This window comes from Onthophagus taurus, chromosome 7, assembly GCF_036711975.1.
Source record: "Onthophagus taurus isolate NC chromosome 7, IU_Otau_3.0, whole genome shotgun sequence".
Taxonomy (NCBI): Eukaryota; Metazoa; Arthropoda; class Insecta; order Coleoptera; family Scarabaeidae; genus Onthophagus; species Onthophagus taurus.
In genome coordinates, this window is record NC_091972.1 from 17,282,906 (window position 1) to 17,299,731 (window position 16,826).

A 16,826-nucleotide genomic window follows, 5' to 3' on the forward strand; every position below is an offset into this window, starting at 1 on the left:
TTTAATTTTAGTATTTAACTTATTAATTTACTTATTTTAATATTAATATTTTTATTTATTTATTAGTTATTTATTTATTTTTTTCTTTTTTTTTTTTACCTGTATACCTTATACTTTACCTATACCTAGCTGGAAGTTTTATGGCTCTCCTCTCCCGTCGTATTGCCAACGGTTCTTCAAGGGGTTCATCTATTAATTCTGGTGCCTTAATAATAATGCTATCGTCCTCACGTTCTCTTTCTATTTCTGAAGGGTTTTCAGAAGGTTCAGCTATTGACTCCAACAACTCCTTACTCATACATTCATTTTTCCCTTCCAGATTTTCTGCTGTACTAGTATCATTACTCTCTTCTAGAATTAATCGTCTCGGACATATATTAATTTTTGGGCAGGGGGTCTCATTTAGTAAATCTGTTACTCCTGTATTTTTTCGAAAAGTCAGATCCGGTGTATGTAAACTGATTATCGGCATATGTGGCTCAACATACCGGTCTTCGTTTATTTCTTCGAGGTGTACATTCGAATCTAGGCTTTTACACTCTTTCGCAGTTGATTCTTTATTAGTTCGAAATGATTTCAATCTATTACTATGTACAATAGATTTTAGCTTTCCGTTTACTGATGTAATTTCGTAGTTCTCTGGTCCTTTAATTTTTGTAATCATGTACGGTCCTATCCAAGGTTGGGCTAATTTTCTATTTAGACCTGGTTTTATAGATGTGTCTTTTAAGAGTACCAACTCTCCTACGTAAAAATCTCTGTGCTTACTTCTTTTATTATAATACTCAGCCTGTCTTCGAGCGGCAAGCTGCAAACTTTCAAAAACCGTCTCATACACGTGGTTCATTCGCGCTGCCAATTCCGTCACATAGTTCTCATCACAGTCGTACTTACACCTGGAGGGTCGGAGAAAAACATCCACTGGTAATTCCATTTCCCTGCCGTATAACAAAAAGTGGGGGGTATAGCCCGTACTGCTATGCACCGTTGATCTGTACGCCAGAAGAACATAGGGTAACCATTCATCCCAGGTTCTTTGGTCCTTTTTAACATAGTGAGATAGTACGTCTTTGATCACCCGATGACTTCTCTCGATAAGACCATTGCACTCGGGATGATACGGTGTGGTTTGTATTTTGTCGATATTTAATAGCTTACAAATTTCCTTCATGAGTGACGACACAAAATTTGTACCCTGATCGGTGAGCAACTGCAGAGGAGTACCGTGGCGACTTACTATTTGCGTTACAAAAGCTCGAGCCACAGTATCAGCCTTCTGATCAGGTAAGGCTACTGCCTCTAAATATTTGGTGAAATAGTCCTGGAACGTAAGTATATACTTGTTTCCTTTGTATGTTGTTGGTAACGGACCCACTATGTCCATTGAACTTCTTTCGAATGGCTTTCGAACAGTTGTAAATTTTTGCAAGGGTGCTCTAGACATATGGGGGGAAGTTTTACGTCTATTGCATGACTCACAATTCGAACAATACTTTTTAACATCACGTGTCATAGACGGCCAAAATACCCTATCCTTAAGTAAAGCTAATGTTTTCGCTTGACCGCCATGACCTGCAAATGGTAAATCGTGGTAATCATGCAAAGCCTTCTGCACAAATGATTTCGGCAACACTAGTACTTCTTTTCCTAACTCATCAGTTTTAAATAAGAGCTTATCATTATCTATGAAATAACTATCCCTAAGATCTTTGTTTGATGAAAGAGAATCCCGTATTTCAATGCAAAACTCGTCCTTATCTTGTTCTTTCAAAATAACATTTTTATCCCAAACTGGCGTTGCTATATTTTCCTGTATTTTACATAGTGTTTTGTTTTTAACAAAAGGTAATTTATATACCATTATCATGGTATTCGTTCCCTCAAAACATTCTCTTAATTCTTCTTTAACTAGGCTCCACTTTAGTTTATCGAGACCACATCCTATTCTGGGTATTGCCAAATATCTCTCCCCAGATTTATTCATTTCCTCCCGTAACGTTTCTAGACACTGTCTCAACATGTGGTACGTTGGTTTATGGTAGTATTCGTCCTTTGTAATTAAATGGTATATTTTTCGTTTCTCCGCTATTTGCGGTACTATGTCACCAACTCCTTTCTCCTCGGATCTTAATTTTTCAACGGAGCCAAATCGCTTTTTAAATTCCTTTGCAATACCAGCTCCCATCGCAAAATCAGCCGAAACGCAATGAGCTAATACCCAACCTTGGGGAGCATCAAACAAATTTCCCTCTACTTCATTAATGCATAACTTATCTTTCTCATCCTTTCGGATTAGGGAAACTATACTGTTTCGGCTGAGAGCATCCACGTTTCCATGCTTTCGGCCCGGTCTGTGGATAATCTCGAAGTCATACTCCATTAGCATTAAAGCCCATCGTGCTAGTCTCGAGCTCGGGTCTTTGATATTCATCAACCATTTCAATGGTCTGTGGTCTGTTATGATAGTGAAACGGCGTCCATATAAGTAGCACCGAAATTGCTTTATCCCAAATATGACAGCAAGACACTCTTTTTCGGTAGTCGAATAGTTTAGCTCAGCCTTCTTTAGTCCTCTACTAGCGAAAGCCACAGGGCGTTCATTTCCCTCTCTCACCTGGCTAAGTATAGCACCTAATCCTGTGTTACTCGCGTCTGTAGCCAAGATGAAAGGCTCATTGAAATCTGGGAAAATTAATACCGATTCTGATGTTATCGCGGCCTTTAAGCTTTCCACCGCTTCCAATTGCTCTTTTTCGAATTTAAACGCGACATCTTTGCGCGTTAACTTCGTAATTGGGGCCGCTAATCGGGTAAAGTCCGGTATAAATTTCCTATACCATCCCACCAGCCCTAAAAATTCTCTACAATTCCTAACGTTTTTTGGAACGGGGAAATTCTGTATCGAGTTGATTTTTCCCGGATCCGGTTGAACGCCTTGGGCAGATATTATGTGACCAAGATAAGACACCTTTGGGACCGCGATCTGGCTTTTCTCCATCTTAAGTTTTAGTCCTGCATCTCGGATTCTATCAAAAATAGTTTGTAGTTTGTTCAAATGATCGTCGACACCCGTTCCATTGAAAATTATTATATCATCTAAATAGACGAGGCAATGAGTACCTAACAATCCCGAAAATGTAAAATTCATGAAGCGCTGAAACGTCGCGGGGGCATTTACTAGCCCAAACATCATTCGGTTGCTCTCATAGTGCCCGAACGGCGTGGAGAAAGCTGTTTTTTCTCGGTCATTCTTCTCCACTTCTATTTGATGGTACGCCGACGCTACATCAAACACGCTAAACAGATTAGTCTTCCCTAACACATCTACTGTCTCTTGCAGATTCGGCAACGGGTACACATCTTTCTTAGTTACCGCGTTGAGTCCTCGGTAATCTATACATACTCGGGGTTTTATCGATCCGTCTGACATCTGCCGGTTAACGATTACAACCGGCGCCGACCAGGGTGAATGAGATGGTTTAATAATATTTTTCTTTAACAGCTTATCTATTTCTTCCTGTAAGAACTCTCGTTGATGAACTGGTACTCTATATGGACGTTTACTAATTGGTGGTACATTCTCAGTAATAATTTGATGTTTGACCTTGTGAGTTTTCGTAAACCTTTCGTCACCATTGTCGAAAATATCTCGATAATCCAATAACAATTTTTCAACTTTCTCTTTGTCTGTTTCTGATAGATGAGCCAATGAGATCGATTCCAAAAATGTTGATGTCTCTCCGTCTTCTCTTATCATTGCAACCATCTCGCTTTTTACTTCTGGATTAACCTTCTTATTCGGTATTATACAACTATACGCTCTAGCTATCTCTGTATGCTTTGGGATCGTTATTGATTCTTCTCCTATGTTTGCAACCAATACTCGTGGTTTTTCCCCTCTTGGAACAGCACATCTTCCTATTAATATATTTGGATGAAAGGGCGTTTTACTTGATTCAATTACAATGTCGTTCTTTTTATTATTATTACGCACGTCAACCGCTAACACCTTCTCTGTAAACGGTTCAACGATATCTTCTTCAACGGTGATAACAGGATTACATTGACAGTTTTTATCATTGTTTATTTCGTTTTCTTTCGTATCTTTCATATTAGTTTCATCCTTAATTTCTTCTTCATTTTCGCATTCCCTTAACTCATTATTTTCTGCAACAATTCGTGACTTCTGCGTCACTAATCCACTACTTCCGCTGGGGTCTTCTTGAATTTCGCCTTCTCGGCTCTCCCTATGACTTTCTTTAGTCTTTAATTTCTCTATTTTTTTTTCTTCTTCTTCTATTCTTTTATCGTGACAATCCCTGTCCACATTTACATCGATCATTCGGCGATACCCGGTTTCATAGTCATCGTTGCTATCTGAACTTAACTCCCCAAACTCTTCTACCAAAACATTTACCTCGAGTGGCATAAACCTCGTTCGTTGATTCGTCTCCTCGGTTACGTACTTTTCTTCGACTTCACGTTTCTTTATTAGATACTCCGTCCTCGTTACTTGCGGTTCGATTAAATTTATTTCCGTTGATAATTCTGATACATAATCATTCGCGAGTTCCAAATTATCTACCTGACCTACACCCAAACCTGATGTGGTGGATTCTCTACATTCAAGGGAATCTGTAGACACAATACGCTGCGACCCCAAATTGACGTTCATGATACTTGAAAATCTAACATCAATACCTCCTACATTTAGGCTACCTTTACTAAAATCAATAATTACATTGTGAAATTCCATAAAATCGCGTCCCAATACTCCATCTGTGGTTAAAGGCAAATTGTCCAAACATACATAGCACGAGAAATCTCCTAAATTCGATTCATTCCCCAATGAAAAATTTAACTCAGTCGTACCTAGCATGTCAATTCCGTGTCCCGTTATTCCCGAAATACTAAAATCTCCTGACATAGGTTTAATTGCTTCCGAAATTACACAAGAATGTTTAATTATCGTAACAGGAGAACCGGTGTCTACTAACATCGTTATTGGTTTGTTTTTATTGAACAATTTAATAGAAAAAGGTGTTTCAAAAATGAGTCTCATATGCGGTATAATCTTATTTACAGTTGGGTCATAATTTTCGACAGGCTTTATTGACTTATCGTAACCCTTTAATTCGAGTCTCCTGCGGTTCGGGTATTCACCGCAGGACGATATGCGTTTAAAGAGTTCGTCTCATTGTACCTGTTATTTGCGGGAATTTGCGGTGATCTAGTAACCCGCGGGGGCGATTGTCGGCCCGTATAATTGTTATCGTTTACATTACGTCGCGGTTCGTTTTGATAATCTCGCTGTTGGTAATAAAAATTTCTTCGGTCGCGGTTGTTTACCTTATCGGATGAATGACCCTCTTGAAAACTAACACGGCGTGGGAGGTCACGCCTTTGGTCGTAGTTCGGTTGCATTTTATTTGAAGGTAACCTACATTGTTTACTAATATGACCGGGTTTTCCGCAATTATAACAATTAAACACGGTTGTCTGTGCATTACAAAATTTCGCAAAATGACCTGACTTTCCGCATCTGTAACATAATCTAGTAGTCGTATCCACCGCTCCTATATTAATTCGATTTGGACGATTTCGGTTTGTAGCCTGATTTAATTCTTCAAATGATGCGATCTCTTCCGCTTTATCTAGAGTTAAATCCGTTTCACGCATAAGTAACGTTCCTACCATTTGACTTAATTCACGTTTCATTCCCACTTTAAATTGACTTAGTGCTAATTCATTAATTTTTATAATAACTCCCGGTAATTCTGCTGCTGTTACTTTCGCTTTGTCCTCCTCGATAATCTCATTCGCGATAGACTTTATACTGGTTACGTAAGACGACACGGATTCATCGTGTTTTTGGAACGCGCGCATTAATTTCCCTAGTGCTTCTCCCGGTAATTTTCGCGGGGTAAACTTTTTAATTAATTTTTCCCGTAATTCTACATATGTGACCTGATTACTCTGTAAGTTTGTTTCCGCCTTATAAAATTTATAAGCCTCTCCACTCAATCGATACCTAACAATATGAAGCATTTGTGTTTCATTCCAATTATCTAAGATCGCACGTTGCTCTAACCTTTCAAAATACAGTTTAACATTTTCTCGACCTGAAAAAGATTCTACCGTTCCTGCTAACATTCCTAAAGAAATCGGTGTAACCATCATTGGTGTTGTTAGAATAGAACCTTCAGCTTCGCCCGGAATTTCTGCTACGTTATCATCGGCGTTCATAGTGATTAAGATTTTTATTATTTTTAATGATAGTCACAAAATATTCACCTACTAACCCCTGCACGACAAAATTTATTACTTTATACGTACAAACAAAAGAATGATTGACAAAACATTAAAGAAAATTAACTCGAAATCTTTAAATTTTGAAACAGGAAATAGTAACAAAAACAAAATAAAAAAATAACAATTAGATTTTATTTCTACTTTTACATCAAATTGTGCCAACCCCACACCTGACACCAGTTTGTCACAAACTAGCTCTCGAGAAGTTCTCGTTTCCCGTAGTGGGTTTCCTAGCTAGGTCCACGGAGCGGCTCGCGTACCCAACTGTCCACGCACTACCGTTTTCTTGATAGCTAGCAATGACTGAGTTAGGGTTTGGCACACTGCATTCGTTCACTTGAAAGCGAACGGCAGTAATTTGAAATTAAGAATAAAAATAGATTGAAAGAAAACGAAATTTCACTGCTAAAGAATAAGTTTGCTTTATTTTTGAACAAGAACGTATTATATTATATATATAAAAAAAAACAACTGACAAAGATTTTAAAAAGTAAAAATTACATGACATAAGCTATTCAACAACATCATTACGGAATTTGCCGAGGTGGTTAGCAGGTTCAATGAGAAATCGGAAGTTTAAGATTTTAATAACGCTTACCCGTTTGTTAAAGTAAAATATTCATCGAAGAAAGAGAATCCAATTCAACGAATTTTATAACTAAATTGCTATAAGTTCAAATCGCACGACTCGAATTTAAAAACACAACAAAAACTTTAATTTCCCGGTTTCGCCCGATGCTTTTCTGTTCCAATCCCGTAACCGACTCCCCGATTTTTTCTTCATTTCTCCCCTGCTCCATCTACTCTAACTGCCACCTCGGCACATTCCTGCCAGAACCGCCTACGTAGTATTTAGTCTGGACCCTCGGTTCTCAAGACGCAACTTCGTAATTAAATTACAAAGTTCTGCCTGTATTGCGTTTTATTATTTTTTTTTAATCGCTTTCGAATCCCAAAATGCGGTTTGTTACACTGTTTTAATTTATTGGTGAAGTTTACATGTACAGACTTGATACGCTAAGTTCTGGTCTAAGTATTTATTTTGTCCATAGAGGATTATTTTTCAGCAGCAATTTATGAAGTAAGCCTTCGTGCCCGACTTTATCAAAAGGCTGGGCTACATCTAGGAATATTGCAGAGCAGATTTCGTTTCCTTCTAAAGACTTTTCAATAATATTTATAATTCTGCGTATCTGGTCTATTGTAGAGTGGCTTTCCCAGAACCCGAACTGGTGCGAAGGGATTAGGTTCTTTTCTTCTATTATCGGTTCTAATCTTTTAAAAAATAACTTAAAATCATTTCAAAATTACTGGTAACAAGGAAATAAGCTTGTATGACGACGTTTCCTCAGGTAGTTTTCCTGGAGCATGATATGAATAAAGAGTTCGAACTCTAAAACCCAACTGGATGTTAATCAATCAATCAATAATCCTACAAATTTTAAACCCTTTTAATAACGAACAAAAATGAAGACAAACCTGCACACTTCCTAAGTTTCCAGGTTTCTCACGTCGTCTATGAATAAGTCAAGCTTACTCAGAAGACTATGATGAAGGTCTTCTCACATAATTATGCTAAACGCACAAATGAAACGACTACTACCATATAACAGATACCAAAACGTGCTCAAACATGATGCTTGAATTAAATGATTGTATTATACAGTTGGTATAACTTTTATTATTAATAACTAATATACGTATTTACATCTATTTATTATAAGAAAATTACCCATTAATAAGAAAATTTAACACCAATAAAAGAAAATAAATATTTTGTTTAAATTTTATGTGACAAAAATCTGATACAAACCTTAAATATAATCGTAATCTGAATTATTTAAATCTGACTCATTTAACCATAAAGTTAAATCAATATTTTTCCAAGAATTTAACACTTTCGCTTTATTCCTTGTTTCATAACAACTGAATCTTATAGTGCTAACAGATTTTTCTTTATAACCATTTTCATCGGCATTTTTATTATTAATTTTCTTGTTTATAACATTTTTTTTATTTTTCTTGTTAGCACTATTTCTTCTCTTAATATTTTTTTTAGATTTTAGACCATTTTTACTGTCGTCTACAATATTATCTTGATAGCATATGATTAATTCTTCTTCGGGAGTTTCATCTATCGTATCTAACACTGGTATATACTTTTTAAAACGTTTTTTTAAAAATCTCTTTTTATAAATATTTTTATTGACCATTAACGAACACTTTTTACTACTTCCATTATTGTTTAATGCTTTGAAATTCAATGTAAATTCGTACATGTTCTGTACCAGATTTTCGAACAACCCAATGGTATATGTGAAATTAAACGTTTCCATTATTAAACAAGTAAAAAATAATAATTAAATAAAATCTTCTTGGAGTAATAACACGTTACGAAAATCTCGTTTTCTTTAAGAGTTTTTGAGATATAAAAACTTGTCTCAACGCTTTTCTGTAGTTTAAGATGAAATTTGAAAATAATTTATCAAAATAATTAAAGTTTATGTCAAAGTCAAATTTGACGTTTATTATTAAATAATTAAACGTCAATTATGACGATTAAAAATTATTTTTTTTTTAATTATTTAATATTAATAACATAATTAATCGTGATTTAAATAAATTTAACAATTAATTATTAAAATTAAAGTTTATATTTAATTTTTTTTAAATCTAGGAATGATGTTAAAATCAAAATTATTCAAAGTAAGCAACATATATGTATATCGATATCATTGGTCAACTGTCAAAAAAAATTCATTTTAAAATTAAATGTCAACCAGAGTCGTAAAGAGGTTACTTCGTAAGAAATCGAAACGAAAATGGTTGTAGGAGCGTTTCCCGCCGCGAAATTGGGTGCTCTTTTACTGAAACAAATCAGTAAACCGATTGCGAACGCTGCGAAAGCCCAAGCGAAAAATTCGCCGTTTTTTCGCAAATATATTTGTATGCCTCCAGCTCAATGTAAGTGAGGTTATATATATATCACCTTGTTAAGTGAAACTAAAAGTTATTTGTTATTAGTTTATAATTGGTGCGAGGTCAAGGCGAAAATGTGGATTTTAAATTTAGGAAAACCTGTAAATATACCAGTATTAAATGAAGCTATGGCTATTGAATTAGGGGCAAATCTTTTGGGCGAAGGAATTATTTTTATAATAGCTGCCGGATTACTTATTAATGAATACGCCAGGTATTAAAAAGCTGAATTTTGAATCGTTTTGACTAGAACAATGTTTTAGATCTAGTCGAAAAGAATATGCGAAGGAAGTTAAAAAGAAGCAAGAAATGGAACTCGTTCAACAAACTTTACAAGAATTATTTTTTACTATCGAAACTCAGGGAACTCAAATTAGAGAATTAACAAGAACTATTCACGATTTAGGTAATCTAATTTTTGACATTTACATAACCTAAATTTTTAATCTGTCATTTTAATTTTTTTAGAAAGTAGAACTGTTCACAAACCTTGGGCAGCTAAAAAAGATAAACCAAAAGATGATGTCCCACCACCCCCACCATCAGGAAATTTAGCACCGATAATAACCTTACAAGAAGTCGAAATTTTTGATTGCGAACCCAACGAAAAAGTATCTCATATGGAAACCCCTGCTTTTAGTTTAAAATCCCTTCAAAAATCGGTGTCTGAAGCTTCCGGTACATTAGCCCCAATTATAACAATTGAAGAAGTTGATGTTGGGGAACGAAAACATGACGCACCCAAAAACATCATTCCGGAAGTTATGAGGAATAAAAAATCGGAAATTTCAACTAATTTATTGTTAAAAGCAGTTGATGAAATCAATGAAGAATTTTTTAGTAATGAAAAATCAGTACGGGAGGATGGCATTGTTACAAAAGCGATTAACTTTTTTTATAGTGATGTTTATAGGGTGAAGTTTAACGCGTAATAGTGATGATTAAGGATCGTTTAGATCGCTTTAATTGAGAGTGAGTAGTTGTTTTTTATCGTTTACTCTGTATACTTCCTTTTTAAGTTTTAAATAAGCATGTAATATGTGGTTTTTATTTTGTATTCAAAATAAAGTTGGTATTTGTTTTAAATTAATTTAAATATGTATAATTTCGGTTTGTAGCGTTTCCCGCCTTCCAATTGCAAATCTCCAGCCTTTACAGTCCTCTCTAATTCTTCTTCCTGTTGGATTTCATTGCATCACTTTCTTCATCACTTTTATCTTGGATCCATTCTTTGAACGTGGCCATACCATTGGAGCTGTCTTCTTTTGCCTTCCTCGATTATCGTTGTTTGTGCCCCCATCAACTCTCGTATGTCGGTGTTTCACACTCGATCTAGTTTAAGTTAAGTTTCTACATGCACGGATTACTGGCGCCAGTACGAAGGCAGTTTAGTGGCGCCAGAAGTAGTTTCCACATAAATGTGATAATTGGCACATTAATAAAAATGGCGTCAAGTGATGTACTTCGTCGTCGTCTAATTAACGGTTTAGGCCTTGTTCTAAATCTCTGGAGTCCCACTGATCGTCTTCCTCTTGGTTTATATTGCAGTGCCAATTTTGCTATTCTGTCGTCCTGTATTCTCTGCACGTGGTCCATCCATTTTTCTTTGTATTCCTTGGTTTTATCGTTAACTGCGAAAATTTCCAGTTCCTCTCTAGAATAACTTCGTTTCTGATATGATCCAATCTGTTACAGCCCTTGGTCGTTCATTCTTCGGTGCCATACCCCAGGGTCGGTATTGCCATTGTCTTATAAAATTTCATTTGACTATCCTTCCTGCATTTACCAATAGTTCGTCTAATAGTTCCACACATTCATGTGAAGATTGTCAATTTGTGATGTATGTCCTGCTCATGTTCATCCTAGGTATTTAAAGTGGCTGGTCTATTCTAAGCTAGCGTTATCAATGTATATCTTAGTTCTTATTGGTTCATTTCCTATGAATGTCATTGTTTTTGGCTTGGAGATTTCGCAGTTGTAACATCTATTTATGCTATTGAGCAAATATATTGGGCTTTTTGAAGGTTATGTTCTGACGTAGCAAAAATTATTTGATCGTCTGCGAAGAGTAGTGTTTTCGGGGCGTTGTACTTCGTGTTGACATCAATGTGGTAATGCAAATGTGTTCCTTGGAACTCCACTTGTTATTAACAAACTAACGAAAACATAGCTGCTGGGTTTGATCGTGGATTGCACGTAGAAATTACCTAAGTGCTCAAGTACTTTAATTAGAGAACTATGTCATGAATATACATAATTATACACATTATTATGTCATAATTATACACATCATCAGCTGATTCTCCACTTCTGCACGAATTTTAAAACAACCTTGTTGGTTGGTACGAACTTGTATACGAATTACGTATATTTCGTATTTTTACCTTTACCGAGTTTTCGTCAAAATTGAGAACTGTTTTCGACATAACCTCAACTATCTTTCTTAAATTGGCAATTGTATCCTTCTTAAGGTTTCTTTTTTTGCAGTTCGATCCTATATTCTGGAATTTTATGATTCCACAAACACGGGTATTCTTCATATGTTTCCAAAAACTGCATTATTTGTTATAATATCCATTTTTTGGACGGTTTATTACAAGATTTTCGCAATATCGTTTGTTGGCGCCAAAAACGATAGACTTTCGATCAACTTTATTGGCGCAATGATTACTGGCGCCAGTTTATTGACGCCATTGGATTTTTACTATTTCCACATGCAACTAAAGTGGTGCCAGCTAAATGACGCCAGTAATCCATGCATGTGGAAAGTCACCTTTAGTCTTGCCAGTCGGTTTTTTCCAGAAATCCATTTCAAGTACCAACAGCCGGTTGTCTATTTGTTTCTTTAATTGCCAGGTTTCGCATCCATACAGCGCCACCTGGATGAAAATAGTGAAATGTAATTTCCTTTTTTTTTTGAGATATTTTATGACCAAAGGAGGGAGTTTATGACTTTTATTATGTTTTTGCCCCGTTGTAGTCGGCTTCGTATTTCTGCTTCACATCTTTCACTGTGGTCCATCTTAGTTCCAAGGTAAGTGCACTCTTCGCATCCTTTGATTAAGGTGTTATCATTTAACACCAGACCTGTTGCTTCTCCGCCGACGCAAGATACTGGGTTTTTGCTACATTCGTAGTCAAGCTCCACCGGTAGTATACTTCTATTAAATTTCTTGCCATATATTCAAGGTCTTCTTCGTCCTGGGCTACTACCACCTGGTCGTCAGCAAAATATAGACTGTACAGCATTGTTTATTCATCAAGTTCTACGCCCATCCCTCTACATGTCGTTCTCCATTCTTCAAGAGCAATTTGCACATATATGTTGAATACTATGTTGTACTATAAATAAATGTACTCAAACTTCGATTAACGAGAAAAACATTATTTATGAACATAGAGTGAAATGGAATGGCTTCGAAAACAGAAGACAAATGTAATTGAAATATCATGTTGCAAATGTTCAAATTGATGACCATTATCGTCCAGACAATGCTGATAACGCACACCAAGGGATTCGCAAACGTTACGAAACAGGTCATTAGGAACATCGCGACATTTTCCAATTTCAATGCATCGATTGTTCTTGGTTTGGTGCGATAAATTTTGTCTTTGAGAAGAAGTCCATGGGCGTAAGGTCTGGGGAACGCGCATGGTATTCTTCAATGGTACCTCTTCGTCCAATCCATGTGTCTGGAAAAGCAAGCAGCTGAGCTCGTACATCGCGAAACATCACCACACAGTGATAATCTGGGGGTGACGGTAGACAGGGAACATATTAGAGGGTCTATTCGAATTATCCAGGGTAGTCGCAGATTGCTACAACTTCTGTAGTTTCAGAAAACGATTTTTCAATTGATATGTTCAATACTTATCTGGTCAACTGTAATTTTATGAATCTCAATCTGGTACAGATTCGAATATGAATCTAACTTCAGCCACATCTTTGATTAACGTAACATTTATTGACGTTGCGATAACGCTTGCCACAATTTTTGTTGAGGAATGTCATACGTCTTAGTGAGGTCTATGAGAGAAGTGTTATTCTTCCTATAGCTACTTTCTTCACTGTGATTTGGTTTAGACTAAATATATTATTCATACTCGCTCTGAATCCCGCCAGTTCTTCCAATTCACATGATGCCCATTCGTTTTGTATAAAATTTTTCACTATTCGACCGTATAGTCTGTTTAAGGAATTTATGACCCTTAGACATCGGTAGTTTAGCTACACTTCTTTCTATCTCCTTTTTTATAGATTGGTGTTATCCACCTCTTCTTCCAAACCTCTGGAATTTTTTCTCCATTCGCAAAGTCTTGAAAGATACCTGCTAATATTTCTAGCAATGAGTCCACTGCGTTTTTTATTAACTCAATTTGCTTTCAGGGCTTTTTTTACCTGATCTGCTTTTATTTCTACCGCAGGACCTTCTACTCTATGTTTCTGATGTTTCTGTTATGAACCGAGATCTTTGTTCTTTTAATTAGTTTCCATAATGTTCTTTCAAAACTGATACAAGTATGAGTGTTTTAAATTTAAATAAACAATTATTGGGCTGCTCAAAGTCTCATCTTTTAACAACCACGTTTGTGCTAAAGTTGTCAGAGGCGAGGCGATGTTGCCTTTCTGACGAACTTTCTTAGCTGAAGAGACCAATCGAAGTCGAAACGAGCGAAATAAAAATATAATCTGTTCTATTTGTCGAACGATGCTCTCTGAGACACAAAGTCTTTTGCTTGCCAAATTTTTCCAAAGTGCGAAGTTTGCACAAATCTGGAAAAGGCTTTGTTTTTGACGAAGTTTGACTGTTTGCAAAAAGTTTGACAAAATGGGATTCATTCAAAGTAGTTCTGTGAATGTGCAGTTATATTTTTGTTTTGACATTGATTGGTCTCTTTAGCTAAGGAAGTTCTTAGGACACCTTAGGACAAACATGTTTGTTAAAAGATGAAAGCTTACTTTGAGCAAAATTCATAACTCCTCAAAACTCAGATCTCTTTTGACTTTGAATTTTAGTTCATTGAGAACATTAATTTTAATAATATAATTAATGTCATCATTAAGATAGTTTTTATCATGTTAACAAAATTGATGAATTTAAAAAGAACTTACACTATTTTATTATTATTTTCAGAAAAACAATATCCACATTATTTTATAAAATACAGATTAAATTCCTTTTCTTATTTAATAAAAAAACACAAATTATTTTTATTAATTTTCCAATTGTACTTCCATCGATTCATTCACATCATCTTTTTCAATAATTTCCTTTACACAAGCATCATCAATGTTCTGGGAAATTTCAACTTTTTGATGTCCTTTATCTTCCATCACATTTTCTACATTCGCCTCTTTCGATTCGTCATTTACATCAACCGTTTCTTCTTTTCCATTAGTTTTTTCCTCATCTTTATTCTCATCTTCATTGTTAATGATATTAACCTCGCTACTTAATACATCATTTATTTCTTCATCATATAAATCTTCGTGATGTTTATCATCATCTCCTTCTAATTCATCTTGAGTTTCGGATTGTTTAACATCTTTTCCTTTCTTTTCGAAATTTTTCTTCATCCGTTCCTCGATTTGTTGAAGATCATCAAAAACATCTTGACGTTTTTTATCAATCATTTCTAAAAAGAAAATTATATATTTTAATAAATTAAAAAAAATTAAATATTTTAAAATAAATTTGACATTTATCATAACCTAAATAGGTCAAAAAAATTCTAACCTAAATATGTCAAAAAATCCTAACCTAAAATTCTTAAATTATAGTATATTAAGTTAAAAATAACTCACTTTCAATTTCATTTTTACATTCTTCCAAAGCTGTTTTATTCACCTCATTTAATTTTCTTGGTAAATAACAAATTTGTGGTTTAGCTTTGGTTTGAATAAAATGCATCCTTGGTTTTTGTCGTTCCTCCCATAATGAATACTCTTTCATTCTGGTCATTTTTAATTCAATCATTCTAATCTCGGCTTGTTTCTTTTTCCGGTTAAAAAACAATTCTTGCCTTTCTTTTTTAATTTCCGCTTTCTCCCTAATTTCATGTTCTTCGATTTTCTTTTCTAATTGAGCTCGCTTATCCTCCTTCGATTTCAATTTAGTCTCTTCCTGTTGGAACTTTTGCAGCGTACCTAACAGCGCTCCAAACATCCTTCGATTTCTCGCCTTTGATTTTTCATCTTTATTTTGGGCTGCTAAAGCTTCCTGTCGACTCGGAATTTCTTTTGGAGTAACTATAATCTTACTTATCATCTGTTTTTGAGGTTGTTTAAGCTCTTCCTCGTCATATTGATTATTTGGTTTATCTGAGAGACGCTTAAAAACCGAACTTCTCCGTTTATTAATCGGCTCATCGTTTTCATGATTAAAAGGTCTTCGTATTGTGGTTGTTGAACCTCTTTGTCTCACTCCGCGTATATCGTCTGGTTGTGATGATCTTTTTATAGCTAACGCTCTGGGTGTTACATCTGATGGGTCTCTACCAATTAATCGTTTTATACTTTCATCTACACCTTTTAAACTTGATCTTGCCTGTTCTAATTCGGATTGCAAAGTTCCGAATGATTTTAATATCTCTGTAGCCATACTCTTCTTTGCCTTCTATAAACTTAATTATTATGATTTATTTCTCGTTTTTTCTGATATTAAGGGAATCGATTTACATTTTTGTGTCATATGCGTCTCTTTAGGTTAGGGATATTTTATTTTTATTGGCATGTAAAGAAAATTAGTTGACAGATAAATTTTTGGTTGGTTATAGTTTTTGCGGCATATTTAAAATTGTTTAAAAAATAAGTTTCTTTTTATAATATTTGCGTCATTTCTTAATAATTTTTATTGATTGTTTAAAGGAATTTAAATTATTTTTTTTGTAGATTGATTATTTATTACGTTTTTTGATGAAAAAGTTTTAAGTTGGCAACACTATTGTATCTTTAAACTGCCGAAAATACTATTCTTCTATCTTTAATTTTCTTTTTTATTATAAACATTATAATCTGATCACAAATGATCAATGAATAATAATTTGATTCTATCCTAAAGTACTACGGGTTCAAATCCAGCTCCAGGGATTTTACGATTAGATAGCAGAACTTGGGACTGATTGTATGTCGAAATCCCACCGTAAGATGGCATTAGCGTCTATACTGAAATAATTTAATTAAACTAACAGTTTTATTATTAATAGTGGGAATGATGAGAGACAGCAATAACAATTATTACCAGTATCATTCTTTTAATTTAAAAAGTATAGATTCCAATTCGTGTTATATTTTTAAATTTGTCGCTAACTTCAACTTTTAAAAAGTTGAAGTTTGTTCAGAATGACAGATGAAAACGTCATTTTAAAGTGATTTTTTGGTAAGAGTATAATAAAGTAATAATGGTATGATTAAATAATTAGATTATTATTGACATTATAGCTTTGTTTCAGCTATCGTTATAACTGGTTGGAAGCTCGTCAGATGCAATCTCACATGTCATATAATGCCCTGATATTCAAATGTGGCGGCATTA

The 16,826-nt window shown here is 34.9% G+C and overlaps 2 protein-coding genes across 2 annotated transcripts; one reads left to right on the plus strand and one right to left on the minus strand.

The window, feature by feature from the left end:
- Positions 1–9,061: 9,061 nt before the first annotated feature.
- Positions 9,062–10,381, plus strand: LOC111413786 (putative OPA3-like protein CG13603). The gene is made up of 4 exons (XM_023044895.2): positions 9,062–9,276; positions 9,337–9,505; positions 9,555–9,697; positions 9,760–10,381. Exons 1-4 carry the CDS (start codon positions 9,135–9,137, stop codon positions 10,221–10,223), a joined length of 918 nt encoding a protein of 305 aa, XP_022900663.2. The 5' UTR covers positions 9,062–9,134; the 3' UTR covers positions 10,224–10,381.
- Positions 10,382–14,388: 4,007 nt separating this feature from the next.
- LOC111413738 (desmosome associated protein-like protein pinnin) lies at positions 14,389–16,010 on the minus strand. The gene is made up of 2 exons (XM_023044837.2): positions 15,098–16,010; positions 14,389–14,928 (listed from the first exon to the last, which is right to left on the minus strand). Exons 1-2 carry the CDS (start codon positions 15,891–15,893, stop codon positions 14,507–14,509), a joined length of 1,218 nt encoding a protein of 405 aa, XP_022900605.2. The 5' UTR covers positions 15,894–16,010; the 3' UTR covers positions 14,389–14,506.
- Between the last annotated feature and the right edge of the window lie 816 nt (positions 16,011–16,826).

Coding starts and splice junctions, on each gene's coding strand:
- LOC111413786 (XM_023044895.2), top strand. CDS start 9,135: ATGGTTGTAGGAGCGTTTCCCGCCGCGAAATTGGGTGCTCTTTTACTG. Junction 9,506..9,554: donor CTTATTAATGAATACGCCAG/GTATTAAAAAGC, acceptor ACAATGTTTTAG/ATCTAGTCGAAAAGAATATG. Junction 9,698..9,759: donor AAGAACTATTCACGATTTAG/GTAATCTAATTT, acceptor TAATTTTTTTAG/AAAGTAGAACTGTTCACAAA.
- LOC111413738 (XM_023044837.2), bottom strand. CDS start 15,893: ATGGCTACAGAGATATTAAAATCATTCGGAACTTTGCAATCCGAATTA. Junction 14,929..15,097: donor ATGTAAAAATGAAATTGAAA/GTGAGTTATTTT, acceptor TTTTCTTTTTAG/AAATGATTGATAAAAAACGT.